This window comes from Kryptolebias marmoratus, linkage group LG19 (assembly GCF_001649575.2).
Source record: "Kryptolebias marmoratus isolate JLee-2015 linkage group LG19, ASM164957v2, whole genome shotgun sequence".
Lineage (NCBI taxonomy): Eukaryota > Metazoa > Chordata > Actinopteri > Cyprinodontiformes > Rivulidae > Kryptolebias > Kryptolebias marmoratus.
Window position 1 is genome coordinate 5,575,379 of NC_051448.1, and position 17,006 is coordinate 5,592,384.

Here is a 17,006-nt window from a genome sequence, read left to right on the forward strand (position 1 = left end):
TAACAATTTAACAGGGACAATGAGCATTATGTAGAAGCTTAGTATCTCCTAAAAACTCAAAGCTAATTGATTCAAATCTTTTATTTATTATGAATGTTGAGGCGGTTTGGCCTCCACGTTAAAATGACGGATGCATACAAATCAAAACTCTTGATTTACAACATAATGCAAGAGATTATTTTGTTCCTGCTGCATGCAAGATGAAGGCTATAAAGCAGAAGGTAAAATGTGTACATGCTGGGTGACCTATTAGAACAGACATCATGAGAATGTCAAACAAGTAGAGAGCAGCTAATGTCAGTATTTAACCCCCGTTTGTTCAAGCAGAATGGGTAAGTCATCACCAGAGAGACTATTTGAACAGCAAATCTCATTAGAAATGCGGAATGGGCAACTTAGTTTCTTTAAAAATGAAAACAGACCAACTAGTTCCATAAGTTCTTACTGGGGTGTGTTTCGAGGCTTAACATTTTTGTTTTTGTTCAGAAGCTCATGGAAATATTTCCCAGAAAATAAGACATTTGTAAATTATATTTTGTATCAAACTGTTTCACATTTGACTCCCTAGTAGGAATGAGTTATGAGACTTTGAGCTTCAAAATGGTTCAGAAATGTACTGATGAGCATCCTGAAATAGGATTTTTATCAATGCAGGCTACACATCAGTCTGTGTGTGCGTGTGTATACCAAGTCTGAGCTGGGATCCAGTTTGGCAGTGGGTGGTGCTACAGCAGCAGGTGATGTGGGTGTGGCAGCAGGTGGGACAGGGGGCGTGGCCTCCTGCAGGTCAGCGGTTGAAAAGCAGGAAGGAAGCATTTAATGGCAGTGACAGAGAAGAAAAGCACAAACTGTAAAAAGCAAGCCATGAAGTCATCCAGAAAGGTCATGAGAGCTCGTTATTAAACATGAACTTGTCTCGCAGCCATAATGTTTGAGAAATAACTCAAAGCCTGTTTTTGCTTTAATGTAGCTAAAAATATGTTCTATGAAATATTTTATTTCTGTGTTTCAGTGCAAGTGACTGCTGTAATTTAAATACATTACACACTGTACTTTTTTTTCTATTTTGTATGAATTTTTAAACTATTTTATGTTCAGTCTACCAAAAGTAAATACTAAAGAACTGCAGTTCCCCACAACTTTTAATTACAAATTTTCTGATCATGACATGATGAAAAATTTGTAATTGCCAGAATTCTCTTCCCCGTAACAGCCAAAAACACAATTTGTAATTTCAATGTGAATATTTGACATTAATTTCAGATGCAGGCTGGGAATCAGAACCGTGACAGTTGTGGACATTTCCAAAAGGCATTGTAGAAATATGCTACAAGAACAGGATTATAGACCAGAAAAAAATAACAGCTCCATCCACAGCTGTTCATGAAACAAACCTGAAACAGAAGTAAACCCAGCGGTGTTTTCCACTGTTCAAACTCTAATACACTGGAATAAAGACCATGCATCCATAAGAGCCAAGTCTTTTAAAAAACACTTTCCATTTTCCTGTAATGTCAGGCAGAATGAAGTTAATTTGCTGCAGTAACCACAGTTTATCTTGTAGATGGGCACTCAAAACTCCAGCTTCTCACAGGCTGGAGTCTGTTTCATAAAGCTGACTAACTTACAGCCCATAAAGCAACAAAGCTCAGAGTTATAGCTGCAGTGTCATAGTTCTTTGGCTCTTTGCTTCTTAATCAATGCTCCTAAAGAGGTGTAGTTGAGCAGCTAAGTGGGTAACTGATAACCTATAGCTAATGTAAGACATTTATTAAACATGTGAAATATCTGTCTCAATATTAAGAGTATATTTTATAACTGACTGTCTGGGAGCTTTTTAGCATGGTGGCTAAATATTAGTTCAGAGCATTTGGCTTCTGTGCACTCATAAAGCATAAACGGCATCCACAGTTAGCCTAGCGTAGGGCTATGGCTCTGCATCGCCTGACAAGCTGCCAAAGGTGGAGTTTAGTGACTCAAGGCTAAAGAGACTATAAAGAAAAGGTAATGGGCTGTACAAGTACTGTGTGATAAATCGCCCAGCTAGCACAGTGGGCCATGGCTGCATTTTATCAGAAGGAAACGGGGGCATGTTTGAGCATGAATGTCCCCAATAACAGTCAAAAACATCATATGGTGGAGTGAGACATCTGTCCACTTCTTTGTTTCATTATGATTTTATGATGGGAAAAAAATGCAATTCATGGTATCTAGTTTTGCAAATATAGCAGCAATTTAAAAATAATAACTATGAAAACAATCAAACCTCTGTCTTACTGTGGATAACGCCTACTTATTCAATAATCTAATAGTTCTGTTGTAGTTTATATATAATACAACTGTGCATACAGACACATAACTTACAGCAGGAAGACCAGGAGAAGGTGTGATGGGGGCCGGGGTGACAGGAGGACCGACTGTTTTCATCTCCTCCTTTTCTGGCAAAGGCGGCGGAGGTGGTGGTGCGAGGTTGGGGCACCGGCCAATTTCAGCATTTTCAAAAGAAACAGGCTGGGAGAAATCTGACAATCTGAAAGAACAAGCAATTAGATTTAATCACGGTTTTATATTAAGGTAAGCTGAAGATCAGTACAAAGTTGAGAGACATCTTTAATTTCTGCTCCAAATGAGTCGTTCTTGCAGGCTATTAAAGTGGACTTGATCTTCAGCTCTCCAGGCTTTCTGAAGGTCTTTCAAGGGTTTTGTCTTTTAAATTTGTCTGCTTTCTCACTTATTTTCTGTCCAGTCTTTGTCCCTGAACATGACAGCATGTTGCACAGTTTATGGTTTAAAAACAAATAAGAAAAGTGGACAAGTGGAGGACAAAAGAAAAAAAAATGCCAGGAATAAACAGCTGTCTACAGCAGATGAACAGTATCTGAGAAAATCATATTTTTAAGAAATGGGGGGGAAAAGAAATCTATCAAAGACCTGAGACAAGACCAGAGTGATGCACCAGCTTTCAGCTAACAGCTCTTCAAAATCATCTTGTTGCTGCTAAAATGTTATTTTAAGTTTGATAAACTATGTTATCATTATACAAAATTATAATGTTGCCAAGTAGTCTGCTAAGTGTAGATAAAACACTGGTTTATCCTTTTAAGACCTTCAGTGATTCACAGGTCAGATCAGTGGACAGAAAAGGAGTCAAAAAGCAACTAATATTTAAAGAAAAACTTTGAAAGAGATTATATCAGGTCAACAATAGTCAAACATAAAGATGTAGAAATGTAATTTGAATTCTGAGTATGTTTATGATACCAGCCAGCTCAAATACTACAATTCAGACAGAGACCAGCTATTATCAACAACCTATATTCATTGATTTCCTGCTTTTTAATCCCGAAGAATATGTGTGTAAAATAATTCTGCCATCCCCTGCCAGGTGAAGGACAAGGAAGTAATCTTCTCTTGTTTGAGGACTGATATTATGAATTAAAGGATGTTTTTTCCTCGCATTTCTCAGTTTCAGGAACTTCTGAAAGTTGCACACTTAAATCCTGGAATTTAGGTGATCATGTTTTTAAAAGCATAAACAGAATAAAACACCTAATATTATTGAGTTAACCCAAACCAACATCAAATCTACCAATTAACTACCAACTGATTAAAAACCTAATTTCTTTGGTCTTGTCTTTAAACCAGAGTTTCCCTTTAAAAAACGTTTTACATACACAGCATTAACCATGAGGTTCCATATGCATCCCTGGAATGGGACGTTGGCTCTATTGGACGTCTGCTCAACTTCTGCAGGAATACCACCGAGGAAGATGCGCCGCAAGCTCAGTGGCTGGTCATTAGGGAGCGCCGCCTCCCTCTTGGGCTCCTCATCAACCTGAACTGTAAAGAATCTAGTGAAGAATAAAAGTAAGTGCAGAAGCATTATTATTATTAATCATTGCTATTTGGGATAAAAATACAGCAAGAAGCACCAACGAACACCCACAGACCTGCCAGGTAGCCTTTCTATGCGCAGTAAATGCTCTCTGCCATCATTCAGTATCCCTTGCTCAGGTCGTCTGATGACCCGACGTGGACTGTGGCTTCCAGTAAACAATATGACCTCCAGTGACCCTTTGTTCAGCATTACAGAGAGGTAGGGCTGCAGGAGTTGGAGACGGTTATTAACAGTGGAACATTGAGACAATTCTCAGAAGAATAACATATTTTAAAGGCAGAATCTCACGAGGCTGTAAATGTTTGCAACTGGCTGCAAACGGCATGTTCAAAAAATTTGTGCAAGATTTTTTTTCCTGCAAATAGTCTGTAAAATAGGTGTCTCAAACCCATCTTAGTTCTGTTGTGGGCGTCTCCAACCTGCCAAGAGTGCTAGAGCTGTAATATGACGCCTGTGTGGGAGTTCTCTGACAGAGAAAACATATAGATGATCAATAATAATGAATGAAAACCTGGTCTAAAATCTGCCTTCCTTTGTCTTAAAAATGTACACTCCAGTTGATTAAAGCAAAAACCTGCAGATGGCTGCCAAGGCGGGGGAGATTGTGCAGTTTGGCAGCATGCAAAAAACCCCCAAAAAACCTTGAGATTGTTTTATAGAAGCAACCCCAAGCTGATTCTTGTAAAACCACAAAGACCTCAGAGTAAACATTTTCACAGAAATGATTTTTTAACTTTTAGCTGCCTTAATATGTAAAAGCTGATGTGACTGCCCAGTAATTGTTTAAACCCTAAGTGATGTCCCAAAACTAAGATCATAAATGCACTGAAATAGTACCAACTTTGTGAACGTTAATTAGCATTCATTAGTAGCTGCCATCTGTGTCAATTTCTCAAATAGCAATCAATACAATGCTGTCCCCTTAAAAGCAGTTTCCAGCTCCACATTCATGTTGCTGTATCAATGACTGCAAAGAGAGGGGAAAAGGGTGGAAATAAAAGAAAAACCGTGAAGTAAAAGGTGAAAACAGGAGGTAAAACACTGGATTTAAAAAGAAAATGGGAAATTGAAGATGAGCAGAAGGAGATACAGAGAAACGGGGGAAATAAAACGGGCAGAAAAGGAGTGGAGTACGAGGAGGAAAGGATAACAAGAGATGAGAGGAACAGAGAGGAGGAGATAATAGGAGGGAGAGATGAAAGGGCAGAGAGCAAAACAGCGAGCTGGATAGAGATTGGTCGGGAGAGAAAGAGTGAGACAGTCACAGAGGTGTTAGAGAGCAGTGGTGCGGGGTCAGGCTAATTTGAATTTTAATTCACTGTGTGCCAGAGGGCGAAGTGGGAGACAATTTACCACCTGAAAATGGAATTTCAATTTGAGGTCGGGGACAAATTGAACTGAGATGTAGCTACAACATGGCTCTCACTGCGCCGCCTCACACTCATCCACTGATACAAAAGGGATGCACGTGCACACACAGACACATGTCAAACATACAGACAAAAGCAGCCTGTCACAGATACACTGAGAAAAATTAAATACAGTGAAGGAAAAACACATACAGGAACGTGAAAACATTTGTGGCAGAGTAAGATAAAACAGTACCAGAAGGAACCAACCAAAAACAACACTTCACAACATTTACATAAAAATATAGCACTTGGACAACATCCACTTCAATGAACGAATCGTGCTTTAAGTTATCCGGGTTCTGAAAATCTTCATTTATGTGTTTTATCTCCCGTTTGTATGTCTTTCTTTTAATTAATGAATCATCTACAAAGGGCAAGATCTTCTAAATTAAGCACTATAACTGCAACAACATTTACAAAATGCAGAGTAATTTCTGTCTAAAAAAAAAAGTCTGAATATCCCATTTTAATGAGAATTTAACCAGAAATCTTCTGTCTATCCCTTCACTTTGATGATCATATTTCTATGACACCAAGCATTCCTGGTAAATATCTAATATTCATAAATCTACACATCTTTTATTCATTCATATGTAAATAATCAAGCCAAAGATTTTTCATCTTTTATCTTTCATGTCTCCTTTAGGCTTATCTCTCTCTCAGCCTCTGTTCTCCAGCTTTTAAATTTACTATTTTTCACTAAGTTCTCTTGTAAAAATCACCTTTTTTTATTCCTGATCTTTGCCCGTTGTCTTACTTCTGTTTGCTTACAACTTCCCCAGTCTTTCCACTTTCTCCTCCACTATAATTCTGTTTTCAGTTTTGTTTTATTCCCCTCTAAATCTTCCACCTGGATTCCTCCTAGATTTGTCCTTTTCCCCCTGTCCTCCTCTCTGTCCGTCCCTCTCCAAACCAGCCATTAGTCAGGGCCAACTTGAGTTGATGGTGTTTTTAACCTCGCTTAACCTTTTTCCACACACACACGCCCTGCCTGCCAGCATAGTTAGTAAAAATAGATTTATGCGCCCAACAACCAGTGATGATGGATAAGCTGGAGGTAACCCTTTGTCCTCATAAGCACAGACACAATTTCTGTTTTGCATTCATGTGAGAGACATCCTCACACAGATTCACACTGTGCTGAAAAATGCTCGCATACATACAAGTGGAAACAATGCATGTATATGATGAGATGCTGCACATTACATTGGAAATGATTAAGCAAAATTAGGTTTTTCCAACTCGTGATACTTAGAGTGGGTATTTTAGATAATCAGATTAGCTTAAGTGCCAACAAATGCAAATCTTTATAACAGACAATCATCCTTCACTTACGGAACAGGAGCAGTATTTGGGTGAACATCAGTATGAACCCACCTCTCCTGATTGTCTTCGTCTCCTCTTCGAGTTCGACTTGCGACTCTGTGGGGCAAACATGTTTAAAAAGTTAGAGTTTTGAAAATATGTTATATATATATAGTTATCTTTTTTTTTTAGATAAATTGCTACAGTTTCTAAAATTACACCATCTGATGGTCTGAATGCTTTGAACAACACAAATGTATAAAGAAAAAATGCCGTGAGATGCAAACTAACAAGTTCTTTAAAATTGTTATAATAGTGTACATTCCTGTTTTATTACAACTCATATACAGACAAATACATGTAGTAAAATATCTGTACTTCTGTCTCCTATTTGCACTTTGCATTTAGAAGAAAACTACAAAACCAGTTTGAATTAGTCTAAACTAATAATGGTGATGAAAATAGTCATGATTTTGTTTCTGTAAAAAGTAATTTTAGGTAAACTAGCGAGTATCCTGGTACATTTGTGGCTCAGCAGTAGTCCTGTTGTGGATTTAATTTGCAACACCAAATTGGGCCAAACACTGTTCCAGTAAATGTATTGACAACATTAAACATGTATATTCTTAAAGAAGTATTGACTACCAAGCCATACTTTCCCTGCTTGAAAGCATCTTCAATAATCTGACCACATAAAAAAGAACACCAGCTTTCAGTTTTAATTAACTGTGTAATCAAGACCTGCTTTTTTTCTCTAAGTGATACTGAAGTCAGTTGCTGATCAAAAAAAGATGATTATTAACCTCGGGGCTGATTGGTGAAGCTCCGCCCACTGCCAGTAGGATAGTCCCGGTGTCCTCCAAGGTGCTGAATGACAAGCTGATCTCTGTGTCGACTGCCAGCGAGAAGCCACCCAGCTCCACGTATCCTGGCTTAGTGAAACTGACTGTGTGCAGGTTCTGTGAGATAAACATGAAGTTCTGTTCCGTCAGCTAATCCAAGATCGGTCGTGTTAATGCTAAATTTAACAGGCAGCTGGAAAAATGGGATTTGGTGACAAAAATGGACAACTTTTAAAGTGTTAAATAAAAACCTTGTATCTCCATTTTAAAACTTTTCATACTTTGATTACGCATTGGTAATAAAAGTTGCATTTTGCCTGACAGCAACAAAATGAATTCTGTTTTACAGAAGATATTGACCGTGTCACTATTTACAACCATTTTTTTATAAATCTCACTCACACAAGCACATAATCATAACCGCATAAATAACCAATTTAATTCAAACTTATTTTTAACTGAACCTAATATTGTGCTAACTTTAAACCTTTGTTTTTACTTTAAATATTGAGTTACTTTATTAAGATATCTTTTAGACACACTGTGACAATGAAAGCAGGTTTTTTTTAACTTACATGCTTCAATAATATATTTTAAATAATCTACATGAATTGAAAGGCCTGAACTAAACACTGAACCCAGGACCTTTATAATCCTTCATATACTCTACACTTTGTGAACAGGGCTGTGTTTGTATGCATGAATGGGACCAGAGTATAAAATTCATGGTGAAGGCTGTTTCTTGCTTTGAAACTTTATAGCAGGTTCAGTGCAAGCCTGTGCACATAAAAAGTGTGTATATTGTGTAATTGCACTGTACGGATTAATGAGTGTGTGGGAGAAAGAATGGTTAGAGAGCTTGAACGGGTTTTTGCTTTTATAGACCTCTCTCAGATTTATTATTTACATGAATACTGAGTAAAGCCAGAAGTGAATGACAAAGAATCATAGAGACAAATGGGGAAAAAAAGGGAGGGGATCGAGATTGAATTAACATGAGGCAGGTCAAGCAATTATTACATGTCAAGGCCTTTTCAAAACTTGTTTCCTGTTGTAATAATCATTTGTGTTCATATTCGCTACCAGTATTCAACATATACACCTTAGAACATAATGGCTGCTTTGTAAAAATATTGAATAATATACATGAACATTTAGGACACAGTCAGATCTTTGCAAAACCACCTTTTTGTTATGGTAGTTTAATTATATCACAGAAAACCTAAATCAGAAGATACGTGGGCACCCTTACCTCTACATCACATCCTTTAGTGACCCCTGTATAATCTGAGCTGCTCAGGAGATTATATGGAGTTCTGGAGACTTCAATGTCTCTGAGACAACCTGCATATCTCTTCAGAGTCACCTCCGACCTACAAAGGAGATAATTATTTTTATTTTTCCCATAAAAAAGAAAATCCAATTAAGGGAATCTTGTCTCTTAGCAGTGAAGCTTTAAAGAATTGCAGGATTTCTGCAGCAGTGAAACTATTGCATCACAATCATGTTTCTAGCAGCAAAGTGAAGCCTGGAAATCTAAAGGAAAAATAATCTGAATATGCTGTTTGCCCATATTAATCAAGTGGTATTTCAGTTTGTTTAGGAAAACTGATTTTTTTTTGTTAGTTCAAGTTTTCTAGTTGTTACATAATTATTCAAAACTAAAGACAAAAAATTTGCTCTTATAAAACCTGCAAGAACCTGTTCTTGCTGGGCCCTAAAGCAAGAAAATATGCAAAATTATTTAGGAAATAAGGTCCGTGTAGAGCAGAGCCAGAAACACGAGAATTTCCACTTAGATGTTGATGAACAAACATCAAATTGAGATTAATGAAGGCCAAAAAAGTGACTTCTAGCTGCCGTGTGAAGGAGCAACAATCTTAATGTGCATTACAAGAAAAAAAACTATGAATTAGCTGTGGGCTGCACAGAGATATCGGCACAGATGAGCATCATGCAGTGATGACATCGTGCTTAAATATTAAGCTTAAAATTAATTTATTAACAGCTTCATACAATTAAATAATTTATTCATTTATTTATTTACCTGGCTGCCATGCTGTTAAAACAAAACATTAAAGTATTAGCACACTTTAAACACTTTCAGCTATTATAAAACAAGTCAATCTCTAAAATTAAAACTCATTCATTCCTACACACTGAATAAAATGTCTCTACTGCATCTTAAACTGATTAATCTTGTTGTACGAGTGTCTCGGTGTGTTTGTGTACCTGTAGTTTCCAATCGTTGGCAGCCCACCAAAATAAATTTTCTGGTTTTCCCTGAGATTCAGACCAGTAGCCGAACCTTGAGAGGTGGTTGTGATCCTTTCTTCCGCACCGCTGTCGATGTCTACAACTGTCACAGTGGCTTTGTAGAAATGCAAATACACATTATCAACAACAGAGCATGTACTTTGAGAAATTTCCTCTCCTTGTTTAACTGAAACTCTGCGTGAATACTAATGACAGGATTTCTGTCTAACACGCTTCTTCTTAGGTCCTACCCTGTTTCTTGTTCCTTGACATGGTGAGGGCTTTCCAGCGTCCATCATTGCGGCGGTTCGCTGATATGGCCGTGCCAACTCCTGACCCAAGGTCAAAATTCATTTTCACCTTTCCCTCAAACAGTTCCAGGGACATGAAGTCCTTCTGCAAAGAGCAATAGTATGAGAGAAAGTGCTGTAGGGAGCCGACATTTAAAGACCAGAAAAAAGTGCCACAATAAAGTTAACTGAAGACAAAGCTTAAAAACCCAAAATAATACTCCTCCTGGCCACAATGCAAATCATATACATATTTTGTTGGACTCCTTTGATTATGTCATGCATCTTTTGGGGAAATATTCTAATAAGTATTGAAGAACATTCTACAGATTTTTAAAGGGTTTGATAAATGTTTGAAGCAATTTTTCACAAGCCCATTTCTTGTGCTCTGAGGAAATGGGGAAATGTTTCAAAGCTGGAAGAATTTAAATATTCTGCACTTTTTTGGGCAAATAAGCCAAATTTATATCTTACCAATTCAAGTAATCTGCTGACCAATCCAACACTCTGGATCCCAGTTAATCTGAACTCAGAGTCTTTATGTTTTTTCACAAACCAAAGCCTTTTGTTTGATTTAGTTTTACTAATACGTGTTTTGAAGCCACATAGCCTTATAGTTCAATGGCCTTGTAGTTCAACAGTTTGAGTTCATGGTGCACTGTCATTTTGGAAAAAAACTTTTATCACTTTCAAACATTACCATCTGCCCACTGTGGAATTTTTGTACCCAGTTTCACAAATACATTTAAGTGAATTTACAATCCCAGTAAAATAAATAAAATTAAACATCTGACAACATTTCTTCCAAGTAAGCTCTCCACTAAACTACTTTGTTTGAATAATGAGTTAGACAATTCTTATTCCAATTATAGCAGCTTTAAACATCTTAGTTGATTTGTTTGCTTGATGCAAATCAGCAATTTGATCCAGAAACCAAATAACATCTGTCAGTTATTTAAGGAATAAAAAAGGACTTTGTCAGTTAATGTGTATTATCTACTTGTAAAATTGAACATTATTTTCTGCTGTAGCTTAGTTTTAACGTCAGGTTCTTATGCAGTGTTTGGTTAATCTAAGTGGTGATTGCTTTGATTCATTAATTGTTTTGCCAAACAGTGTATATTAAAGTTTAGAAAGTTTAGTTAATTGCAATTTAGAAGACAAAATAAAATCCACATAAAATGTGGCCAAGCTGTCAGTCCTGAGCCTTACACCGGAAATAATGATGGATTTCACACACATACCATGTCTTCTGTGGCCAGGTACATGAGCAGAGCCTCAGAGGAGAACGTGCGGAAGTTGAAGGTGATGGTGGAGACATTTGGGTTCCACCTGGTGGGCCTTCCCACGGCGGCGTAGCCTTCACCGTCCAGCTGAACTGTCCCCTCGCCAATAGTACGTTGAGGACTACAGAAGAACATGAAAAAAATCACTTGTACTGCTGATACCTTTCCATCCAACTTCCAGTGACATGTTGCAAAGGGTCAAACGTAAAACAGAAACAGTAAGTGGGCTCTTGAATATTACAATCCATGGGAGCCTTTTTTTATTGAAACTTGTTTGCATACCTGACAACACAACCCTTACAGTCTCCCTGTCTCTCTCTGTAGTTCCACAGGCCGATAGGTTTACCATCCAAGAAGGTCTCGCCCATGCAGCCTGAGAATGTTGATGTTTTTACTGCTTCTGCTTTCTAAAATCCAACATAAAAAACAATAAGGACAGACAAATAAATAAACAAACAAACAAAAGTAAAACAGCCAAGCTGATCAAGTTTTTAACAAATACCTTCACAGTGCCGAATATTCCTCCCACGAATAGGTAGGCGTTTTGGTCAACATCCAAGATGGTGTAAGCTGTGGGTGAGTTGGCACTGGCTGAGGTTGGCATCATGCCAGCCTTCGAGCCTTCCAGAGGATATACTGATATGGTACCATTCAGTCCATTACTGTAGTTAGAAAGAAAGAGCAAAGGTGTGCAATGTTTGATATTTGTTGTTCTGTACCTCCTGGAGGACAGTTACATAGACTGAAGAAAATAGATTAGTTTGGAATCAGTTTTTATCAACTCTCGGTACAAAGGATGATTGATAGGAACACAGCGTGGAACCAGTTTGTGTCTGTAGAGCCTCCGAGCTGCGCAGTGAAATGAACCACCTGCCTTGAAGTTTGTTTTCAAGGCAGGAAGAGCATTTCCACAATGTGTAGGGGAACATTTTTAGGACTGATAGGCTGTGTGATCTCATCAGTAAACACCTTTGGGAAGTCTCTCTGATGGAAAATGCATGGAGCAGGTGAGACACCATCTTTATGTGAATGGGACTTGTGCTGGATTGTGTGTAAACAACAATACTTCAGCTTGCAGAGAGGAAGGGGAAAATGATTACAGTGGATCTATGTAATAATGTGTCAAAGGCTGACAAGGCTGCAAACTCTAGATTTCCCTGGTGGAAAAAAAGTGTTTTCTACTAGCATCAGCAACATTACCAGATGAAGTAATGTAGCTGCTCATGGTTTAACTTTACTTTTACTCTTAATTGTGATTTGGTAATGTTAGGAAGAGGAAAAAGACAAGATACTAGTTATTCTATAAAATATTAGCCAGTCTGGGGAAAAAAATGTTAAGATTGTTGTCTTACTAAATATCTGATGTTAATAATAAACATCGTGGCTTCCCATAAATGCAGTGTTGAGATTTGACTATCCTGATTGAGCCAACATGGTTCAGTGCTTGAATGGGCAGGCATGTGCTGGAGGAGGATCACTTGTGCCTGCTTGTGTGTGTGTGCTTCTTACCGAGATGCTTCTATCCGGTGCCAATTCCCGTCATGGATCGTGAGATGGGGATACTCAACTCTACCCACACCTGATCCCACGTCCCAAAGGAAATTCACTTTCCCCTTTCGCATCTCCAAGGCCAAGAAATCAACCTGAGGCACAGAGAACACTTACTGTAGAAACTGTAGAGAAATTGTAATACAGTTCAGAAATTCCCGTTTTCAGTATTTGGTGGAAAGTTACAATGGAACTGCATCTTAATTTTTCTTTTTTTTTTAATTTTACTTGTAATTTTTGACAGTATGACACATTTAATTTGAAATTTGTGAATGGTGCACAAGGAGTTGACTGCTTACGTACTTAAGTTTTCCAGCAGATGAAAAACTTGCAGGACTAAAAGCTTAACCTACATTTATTCTACCCTCGTTATGGGAGAGAGGCAAGCAATTCTGCATAGAACGGCTACTGTAAGCTTCAGTGCCATAAAACCATGAAAATGCAAAAATCACTGGCCTTTAAATGTGATGGAAATGTGAAATAATAAATGAAAAGTGGCATTTCTCAATGCAGCACTTTCTGAGGGCTTTAAAGCCAGCAATAACCAGATCCTTAACTCTGACATTAATGTGTAAGGTAAATGTCTACTCTGTTATCACAGATTTAAGAGGTCAGATTGGTTTTTAATTCAGACAAGTTAAGCAAGCAGATCAAACCACAAATTTATCAACCTCAAGAGGGCATCAGATACACCTCGAGTCAACAGTTGTACTTCAGCTGGTAAAGAGAGGGTTTGGAAGGGTTTAGATTTATGCAGTTTAAAATCAAAATGTTTCTTTTTATAACTGCATAAAATAGCATTTTGTTTGAGTGTCTATTGTATAGGAACTCTTTGTAATGTTCAAGAAGTACATTTCAACATATTATACAGAACCAACAGAAATGATTTCTCACTCAGCGTTAGAGTATTTGGAAAGTACAACGGCTGAAGTCCATCCCTCTAAGTGGATTTTCACAGGATGTTGCTGTTTTTGGATGAACAATCTTATTACTTATGCATGAGTTAAAAATAAGTGAATTCTGAACATGTTCCTCATCTGCTGTCTTTGAACTACAAACACATTATTATCCATATGAAATTATGTACAATTAGAAAATAATGGAGTCACATTTGAACATAAAACTGATCAACAAATAGACACACAAGTGAACACAAATTTGTCTATTCTCTCCAGGGTAAGGGCGATTCTTCATTAGCGCAGATCACAGGAAAGCGTCGTTATTATTCAACTAGCATTTCACCATTAGTGAAATCTTAACGGCCTGAGCACATGCACATGCACACTCACACACGAATATTACTTATACTGAAAAATAATATCAGTGGGAGATACACACATGCGTTCAAGATTTCCTAATCAGATGAAGCAAAGATTTCTCAGGGGAAATCAGACTGATGCTAAGAGCAACACAAGCTTGTTGTTAATTGCTGCTCTTCTTTAACACACACACACACACATACATATATATATATATATATATATATATATATATATATATATATATATATATATATACATACATACACACACACAAACACTGGGACTGCACCTTAAAACAGCAGTGTGTTGTGTTGTAAGGGGTGCTGGTGGGTATGTGTCAAGATGTATTAATTACTGCTAAATAAATCACTCTGGTACTATGTGTCGGCTGAGTGTAACTGCATTTTATTTGTCAAATTTAAGACATGAAGACAACATGTTTTCCTTTTGTATGCACATTCTGTTGTCCGCTGAAATGCAGGTCTTTTCAACTATGATAAAAGCTGCAAAATATAAAACTCTTCAAGGGTAAATTAACATGGATTATTATGCTGTAGATCATAAAATGATATTTATTTCCTCAGATTGAATCTTGCCTAAATGATTTATTGACTGTTATATTATCTTTAGGTGTCTAGTGCTATAAGGAGTATGCAAAACCCCGAGCTGTGCATACATGGTTGAGTTATGTGCCGATTTCTGCTGCGTGCTTGGATTTTTAAAATAAATATACTTACATATTTAGCAGACCCAAGATAAAAGAGGAGGTTATCAGGTGTGGTGGTTTTAACATGAAGGATGATGGTGTTATAGCGTCCTTTTCTGATATCGGGCCGGTAACTACGGAGACATTCACCCCCTGATGAAACAGATACTTTGATCTGGAAACAAAAAAAAAAGAAAAAGTTGCACACATTTTTCTTCAGGATATTTATGTTGCCAAAACTGACTTTGTATGCAGTATTAGTGAAAACAGCTGGTTAACTTGTTGTCCTTCTGTGGGTGGGGTTAGGGGAGGTACATTTACAGCATTATTAAAGTATAGATGCACAGAGGTCTGTGCCAAAGCCAAAATAAGGAGGCTATTTTTTAACATTATTGGGTGTTTACATTTTAAAACTTATTGTAATTGCAGAACTGTATTAAAGACCCTCAGTCTGACTGGACTGTATTTTCATATGTGAATCTCGAGACAACTTACTGAGTTTGCTTGTTTCCTGGCCTGGTTAATCAGTTCCTTAATCTGTGAAATGTTGCGTTTCAAATTGTCCTGCAGCTTTTTGATTGGCTGCAGCTTCTCCAGAAGTCTGTCAGCTTCATCCTCCAAATCTTTCACTTTAGCTCCTGCGGCATGAACTACGGGGCACACAGAGACATCGGGTACAATGAGAATAAAGTAATCGTAAGTATTGTTTCAAAGCTTTGCTGCAGCCGAGAAAAAGTGGAAAGCTTGCGGAGAGGAAATACCTGAAAGAGCAGAAATATGATGTCAGCGCAAGAAAGAAGAAAAAAGCCGGCGAGAGCCAAACAAATTAGTGGAGCTTAGCATTCATAGAAAACAGCTTTAATTTCATGTAGCATATATTTAAATAGGACTGAGACTGAGTTACAGAGACAGGAAAATAAATGAAATTTAAAAATCAGAAAGAAGTTCTATGCTTTGCAACGAGCTGAGCTTTCATGCTCACTTTCAATGAAGTCATTATTAGAAGCAGCTGTTGCTTACTGTACAGCTATTAAAGATAGCTTTAAAATTAGTGCATGGTGCACCAATACCACTGCTGAAATCAGTTCACATTGGCATTGTTTTAATTAAGCCGTATTAACACAGCGAGGTTAACATGGTGTTAAAGCTGGGATTTAAAATGTTTGCTCAAAAGAAAAACAACAAATCAATAATGCCAATGACAAAATGCTGCAACAACAATATGGTACTGATGCCCCACTTATAATAATAAATGTTTTATTAAGGTAAGTGAAATATACATACTGATTGCTGTGGGGATTGAAAAACAGAGAAAGAGAGAAAAATAATCAGTTGAGTTCACCAATTAATACCTGTGAAGTTAAAGCTAACTTCTGACTTTATAATTAGTAATCAGAAAATATGAATCTGCTCTGTCAAAACATCAGCTTATATCAACAGTTTTTAAATGATTCATGAGGAAATGCACTCATGTAAAAATAAGGCACATTACTGTTTTTCTCTGGGTCCTGGATCATCTGATTGGCTGAACTGACGGTATCCTCCAGCTTGCTGTAATTCTGCTGCAGACCTCCGATCCGCAGGTTCAGGGCTCCAAGGCGCTCAAGAACATCTATGGCGGTGGCGTTGGCCTCAGCTGCTACAGCCTTAGTAGCTGCTAGTTTAGCAGCTGTATCTGTGAAACAATGATTGTTTAACAGCCCCTGTATTAACGTTAAAGGACTTTAGCATGAACTGAGACAATTCAGACCAAGTGTAAAGTTTGTCTTTTGACATGGAAGTAAATTAATGTATTTGTTGCTCCGTTTTTGTTTTTGTCATAGTTAAAAACAGAAAAGATGACAAATCAAAGGTAAAAATTCAAAAGGTTAAGCTAAACTGGATGCAGTTTTTGCTGTATTGATCCAATCTCTTTGTTGTTGGTCTGTGTGTGTGTGGGTTTGTAGTACTACCTGAAGGAGGACATACAAGTGCATACACTAAAACAAAGAGTGTATTTGAGAAGTCGTACTGTTAGGAATGGCGTGGAGTGTTGCCATGGTTCCATTCACAGCTTTGAGAAGGTCTTTGGTGTTGTCTCTTGCTGCTTTAACTCTGCCCTTCAAGTCGGCCACACTGTCTGCATGTTCTAACACACACAAACACACACATATTTAAATCATTATGATGGTTTAATGCCAAGCTCCAAATTAATAAAATCA

At 37.5% G+C, this 17,006-nt stretch overlaps 1 protein-coding gene across 10 annotated transcripts in view; it reads right to left on the minus strand.

The window, feature by feature from the left end:
- Window positions 1-17,006, minus strand: part of lama2 (laminin, alpha 2) — a 151,084-nt gene that overhangs the window by 6,351 nt on the left and 127,727 nt on the right. For 4 of the 10 annotated variants that reach the window (XM_017411918.2, XM_017411914.2, XM_017411920.2 and 1 more), the window contains 19 exons: window positions 16,817-16,933; window positions 16,298-16,480; window positions 16,090-16,095; window positions 15,301-15,455; window positions 14,837-14,980; window positions 12,799-12,932; window positions 11,792-11,951; window positions 11,572-11,696; window positions 11,248-11,410; window positions 9,965-10,109; window positions 9,690-9,828; window positions 9,505-9,516; window positions 8,710-8,830; window positions 7,419-7,574; window positions 6,688-6,732; window positions 3,951-4,102; window positions 3,675-3,851; window positions 2,365-2,530; window positions 688-780 (listed from right to left, as the gene is read on the minus strand). In XM_017411918.2, the coding sequence (XP_017267407.1) occupies window positions 688-780; window positions 2,365-2,530; window positions 3,675-3,851; window positions 3,951-4,102; window positions 6,688-6,732; window positions 7,419-7,574; window positions 8,710-8,830; window positions 9,505-9,516; window positions 9,690-9,828; window positions 9,965-10,109; window positions 11,248-11,410; window positions 11,572-11,696; window positions 11,792-11,951; window positions 12,799-12,932; window positions 14,837-14,980; window positions 15,301-15,455; window positions 16,090-16,095; window positions 16,298-16,480; window positions 16,817-16,933 (2,393 nt within the window). The remainder of the gene's footprint in view (window positions 1-687; window positions 781-2,364; window positions 2,531-3,674; window positions 3,852-3,950; window positions 4,103-6,687; window positions 6,733-7,418; window positions 7,575-8,709; window positions 8,831-9,504; window positions 9,517-9,689; window positions 9,829-9,964; window positions 10,110-11,247; window positions 11,411-11,571; window positions 11,697-11,791; window positions 11,952-12,798; window positions 12,933-14,836; window positions 14,981-15,300; window positions 15,456-16,089; window positions 16,096-16,297; window positions 16,481-16,816; window positions 16,934-17,006) is intronic. The other 6 variants (XM_017411921.2, XM_017411916.2, XM_017411919.2 and 3 more) reach the window with 4 other exon arrangements.